Source organism: Lupinus angustifolius, chromosome LG04 (assembly GCF_001865875.1).
Source record: "Lupinus angustifolius cultivar Tanjil chromosome LG04, LupAngTanjil_v1.0, whole genome shotgun sequence".
Taxonomy (NCBI): domain Eukaryota; kingdom Viridiplantae; phylum Streptophyta; class Magnoliopsida; order Fabales; family Fabaceae; genus Lupinus; species Lupinus angustifolius.
Window position 1 is genome coordinate 20,437,140 of NC_032012.1, and position 6,092 is coordinate 20,443,231.

Below are 6,092 nucleotides of genomic sequence, written 5' to 3' on the forward strand. Positions count from 1 at the left end.
ATTAGTTTTCAAGGAACCAACTTAGGGAAAACGTATTGGTTGTGGATAGTGATGCATTGTGATTTTAGGATCATTGCTATTATGCAAATTGAAATAACTTGGATAATGTGATTGAGTTGTTATATATTCTAAAGCTGTCCATTTCAAGGAGAAACAAGGATTGGTTCACATAGATGATAAAAATCCAAATTAGATGAGAGGCATTCACATGTGATTGATAAAGAAGCAACCATATTCGCTAAACCAATGTATGCTTTACAGTGCCAACCCTAGAGTTTGATATCTTCAATAACTCCATAAGGAACTTTTGCTCTTCATCTTTACTATATGGTGATGTATTTTGCTTTACTCTTATGGTACATATTCATGACATAATAAAACAAGTTTGGGCTTTATTTATCATTTATAGGCAGCCATAACTTTGAGTGTAAATACCATACATCATATCCCCATAGGTTCTTTAGAATTTTGCTGAGTTTTTAAGGGTGTGTTAGGTATCTCGTTAGCAAAATGACATTGATTTTATGGGATTATGACGTTGATTTTATGGGATTATGACATTGATGCAGGCATGCATCTTTATAGTATATCAAAATAAATGATACCAAGATATCTGCATTAAATTGTTTTCAACTAATATGACTGAATTTGCAAAACACTATGGTTTAATTTGTCATGCATGCTTGCATTGAGGTAATACTTAAGTTGTTTTTAAGTTAATCATTTAGTATCTCTAATGATTTAGTAATTGAATTTAACATCAAAAACAGATTCACACAGTTATGATGGATAAGAGTTGGATTGAGAAACCAATTAGATCAAAGGAGTTCTTGGATGGGGTGGTGCAATTTTTGGATTTCGCCTTTTCAAATGTACCTATAAATGATCAAATTCCATGTCCTTGTATTACATGTGGATTTCTTAAAATGGGTAATAGAATTGAAGTGTTTAGTCATCTACTTCAAAAAGGGTTTCCCAGAAAGTACACATTTTGGTACATGCATGGGGAAAAGCATGTGCAAGATAATGTTGAAACTATAGCCCAACCACAAGAAGAGTGGGTTAGACAATATCCAATGCAGGATATGTTAGATGATGTTTTTGGCATCTTTGATGATAGTGGAATTCAAGATTCCGGCCACTCAAATATACCAAATGATGACCAACCTAGGGGTGATGCAAGTAAAGTCCAACAAGAAAAAATAAAAGAGCAATTAGGTGATGGAAATGAAGAATTGTACCCTGGTTGTAAAAAATATAGTAAAATATCATTCATTGTTCTATTGTATCATATAAAAGTCTTATGTAGTGCAACTGACAAAACATTTTCTATGATCATTGATCTTTTAAATGATGCTTTTCCCCATGCTAAACTCCCAGCATCTTTATACGAGGCAAAAAAGTTGATTAAGAAGTTAGGTTTAAGCTATGAAAAGATTCATGCATGTCCGAACAATTGCATGTTATATTGGGGTTCATTGGAAGACAAGAAGAGAGATAATTGTAAGATTTGCAATGCATCTAGGTGGAAATCTAATGGAAATATTAGTGGTGCAAATGATATAGTGGTTGGCCAAAATAAAAAATATATACCAGCAAAGGTCTTACGGTACTTCCCACTTATACCAAGATTGCAAAGACTATACATGTGTTCTAAAACTGCAGAGCTTTTGAAATGGCATGGAAGGAGTTTGACAAAATGTATCCGGACTTTGCTTTAGATTCTCGTAATATACGGCTTGCATTAGCTACAGATGGTTTCAATCCATTTGGAACTTTAAGTTCTAATAATAGCATTTGGCCTGTGATGTTGTATGCTTACAATTATCCTCCATGGTACTGTATGAAGCAAACTTCTCTCATAATGTCGATGATAATTCCTGGTCCTAAGATGCCTGGCAATAGTATTGATGTTTACTTGCAGCCCCTAGTTTCAGAGTTACAAAAATTGTGGAAAGGAGTGGAAGCTTATGATTCCTCTACAAAAGAATCATTTCAAATGCGTGCATCATTGTTTTGTACTATTAGTGACTTCCCAGGTCTAGACAACTTATCTGGATGGAACACTCATACATCACTTGCTTGTCCATCATGTAATTTTGATACAGAGTCTAAATGGCTAAAGTTTGGCGGAAAATATTGCTTCATGGGACATCGTCGATATTTACCACTAGATCATAATTGAAACTCTTCAGGAGAAATTGAAACTCGAAAAATGCAAGCAATTCAGGTTTGGCATTTGGAAAAAACTAAAAAAGTTATTGTGGAACTCAATGGTTATGGACAAGGCAATGACAATGGCTCAAACTTACTTGTGAGGTTTCTTGGTAAACTAGCTCAAAACTCAACAATTTGTCCTATTTATGTTAAAAGATGGGATTGGATGTCAAAGGATAATAGATACCAACAATGGAAATATATTGAGGTAATTATTTAAAAAATTTGCAATTTTAATAATTTTTTCCTATTGTCATTGAAAATTGACTAGCGTATTTAATAATGTGTGAAGGAAAATTTTGAGTTTGATTATGTTGCTGGAGTCAAATGGGCTATGAGTACTCTAGGTGAAAGATGGAGGGCCTATAAATATAGGTTAAGGTGTAAGTATTTCTATCCTAATAAAAGTAAGGAAGACATACTTGCTAATCCTCCTCCAGGTTTAGATTGTGCTGATTGGACTGCATTTGTGCATCATTATAAGGAGGATAAGATGAAGGTAAACATTATGTTGTGAAGTATTTAATTTCTCCAAGACTTGTATTTTTTTAATATAATGACTACAATGTTTGGCAATTGTAGAAACAAAGTTTGGCGAACACTAGAAGTCGCAAAAATCTTAAAGTTTCCCATGCTGGTGGTAGTATGAGCAATGCAAGGAGAGGTCGTCAAATGGTAAGTTGTCCTAGGTAATTGTATTATTGTAAAGAATGAAGTTTTGTGAATGTAAAAACTTATGTTTCATTGGTTGTGTTAGGAGCTAAAATTGCAAAGACCTGTATGTCGTGGTGAGGTTGTTTTGTCAACTTTATTGAAGAAGGATGGAAGCTATGTAAGCGAAGAAGGAAAAACTCTAGCTGTAAGTAATTTAAAGTCTTTTCATACATGATGTGTTACATATGTCCTAAAAAGTGTATCATTTTTAGAACCATTTCCTAAGTTGTGAAATGGATAATGGTATGCAGTTAGTTAGGTAGGCAAACGCATAATATCATTTTGTCCTTTCTGATTCTATTGATGCAATTTTCCATTATAGGTTACTGCCATGCAATTTGCATTTTGCCACTATATAAATTATTAATTTCTTGTTATTTAATAGGATAAAATATCAGAGCATTTACCTCAAGATCAAGAAAATGTCACTACTTCAGGTGTTTCATCAAAGGTATTTGCTCATCCTAATGATGCAATTGGAAAAGCATATGGAGCTGAACATTCAGGTCGAGTGCATGGTTTGGGCACTGGTATTTGTCCCTCCAGTGTTTTTGGAACGTCTAGACATTTTACTGGTTTTTTGAATTCTAGTGGCTCTAGTCAACATGTTGAAGACTTGAAGAAATATGTACAAACTTTAGAAGTAAAACTATCAGGGTATGAAGAGACCAAGGAGCAACTTGCACATACTCAGAATCGTTTGGCTACTCTTGAGAAGTTTCTAGTCGAAAAATTTGGTAGTGAGTTAACCACTTTCGCTCGTGATGTTCCATCATCTTAGATATGGTTTCTTAAAATTCATGAACTTATATGATCATAACATTTTGCATTTTGTGTTTATCAGCATTTTTGAATGTTAAACATTTGGTAATTGTATAAGATTCAATTTTATTATTATTAGCTAGCAAATATTTAATTTTATTATAAATTTACCATTATATTATTGAAAATAAAGATTGTGAGACAATGATACATTGGGATCATGAGAGGAGTATGTACGAAAGTAACTTTAAATAAATTTAATTAGCCACGGATGTATTGTGGAAAAATAAGCAACTTAGCCACGGTTGTGGTGTGGCAAAATCAGAAACTTAGCCACGGTTCGACTGTAGCTGAATTAAACAGACTGTGGCTAAATAGATGTTACCACATTTCACAGAAGTGTAGCGAAATAACATAATGACCGTGGCTAATTTTTAGCAACACCATTCCTTGCCACAACGACATTAAGTGTGGCCACTCAATCTAGCTACGGTTTTTCCCCACTTTAGCCACGGTTTCAACCGTGGCTAACAGGAAGTTTTATTGTAGTGTTTATTGATATTATAAAGTATATGTATATTATATTTGCATTATGCATAAACAAAGAAACGACCCGTGCAAGTGCACGGGTACACTGCTAGTGAATATGAAAAACATATTTTGATTATGCGTATTATGTTAGATATATATCATATCATGAATTGTATTGTCACATAAGACAAGTGGAAGAATGTATGAATGTCTCTTGTAACATGAAGGGATATACTACTTTGTTTTGAATAGTATAACTCTTGAATTAGAGAGTTGCGAATGAAATAGTAAGATTCTTGGAAAAGAGTCTATATATAGTGCTAGATGGAAGCAATATACTCATCAGAAAAAAGATTTTAAACATTGTCTCTATCTCCGCTCATAAAGTTTGTCTCTATCAGCCATCAATAAAGGATGAGCATATAAAGGAAGGGAAAGAGATAGACAAATTTCTCTATTGACGAAGAACAACACAACACATACAGGAGAATCGTGTCGCCATGGATAGAGGTAACTTATAACCTTTCTTATTATGTAAAAACTATGTTTTCATGATAAACTTACAATAGGAGTTCAACTCCCAATACTTCCCTAATATATTCACAATATGCAAATAAATAGACAACAAATTTAAATGAATAAACTTATTAAGATGGTATCCTCGATGCAACAGTAAGATCTCTTGCCTTGGAGAAACTGCAGGACATGAGTTTAAATCCTGAAAATAATATGTTCTCTAATAAAAATAGGGTTACATATGCCTACTCTCTCTAGACCCTTCTAGGTGGGAGTCTAACGCCTTCATTTTTAAACATACTAACAATTGAATCATTACACTCAATCCAATTAATAAAATTGAAATCCAAGACCTGAATTAAACTATCTTAGAATCGTTAAAAAAATCCAATCCAATCGATAAACCATTGCAATCCAATAAGTTTTTTGGATTCATATGGTTCTTGGGTCATACTAAATTCACTTATGCTACTAATTAACTGATTTTTAGACCATCTGGAGAATATTAGTTTAATTATATTTTAATTAAAATAAATCACTAAAATTAGTCCAACAAACTTCAGTTGTCACTCGGCCTGTGGCAGAGCAGGACACTTTAGCACTAAGGGGGACAAAAGGCTCAAGACCAGAAAGCATATCATTCATAAAAAATATGGAAGAAAGCCATAAAATTTGGACAAGAGATAAGTTTTTTCGAGTTTCTTTTAGGGTTTTTCTAATGTATGCCTAAGCACAAATGTTATCTTACCCAAATTCTTTATAAAGGTGTCAATTTTTTATGCAAATTTATCCTTTTAAAACATATTAACAATTGAATAATTACACTCAATACAAGCTAGAGCAATGCACCACTTATTGGTTTAGCTCAGGTTCATTGGGTTAATAAAATTGAAATCCAAGACCCGAATTAAACTACCTTAGATTCACTAAAAAATCCCATCTAATTGACAAACCATTGCAATCCATAATTTTTTTAGATTCATCTGGTTCCTAGCTCATACTAAATTCACTTATACCCCTAATTAATGATATATTAAAGTATGAGTGTTTTTTAGGCCATGTTGGAGAATGTTTGTTTAATTTTAATTTTATTTAATTAAATTAAATCACTAAAACTAGTCCAACAAACTTCAGTTGTCTCTCAACTTGTGGCAGAGCAAGACTTTTGTATTAAGGAGGACAAAATGTTCAAGACTAAAAAACATATCATTCATAAAAAAACATGGAAGAAAGCCAAAAAAAAATTAGAGAAGATAAATGTTTATTGAGTTTCTTTTAGGGTTTTTCTAATATATGCCTAAGCACACATGTTATCTTACTCAAATTCTTTATAAATGTGTCAATTTGTTATG

The 6,092-nt window shown here is 32.8% G+C and overlaps 2 protein-coding genes across 2 annotated transcripts in view; both read left to right on the forward strand.

Moving 5' to 3' along the window:
• The window catches only part of LOC109344705, a 4,650-nt gene extending 2,465 nt beyond the window's left edge, over positions 1-2,185 (forward strand). The window contains exons 2-3 of the mRNA XM_019583456.1: positions 771-1,609; positions 1,666-2,185. Coding sequence (XP_019439001.1) covers positions 771-1,609; positions 1,666-2,185 — 1,359 coding nt within the window. The remainder of the gene's footprint in view (positions 1-770; positions 1,610-1,665) is intronic.
• Positions 2,195-3,712, forward strand: LOC109344706. The gene is made up of 5 exons (XM_019583457.1): positions 2,195-2,425; positions 2,510-2,716; positions 2,800-2,892; positions 2,975-3,076; positions 3,317-3,712. Exons 1-5 carry the CDS (start codon positions 2,216-2,218, stop codon positions 3,710-3,712), a joined length of 1,008 nt encoding a protein of 335 aa, XP_019439002.1. The 5' UTR covers positions 2,195-2,215.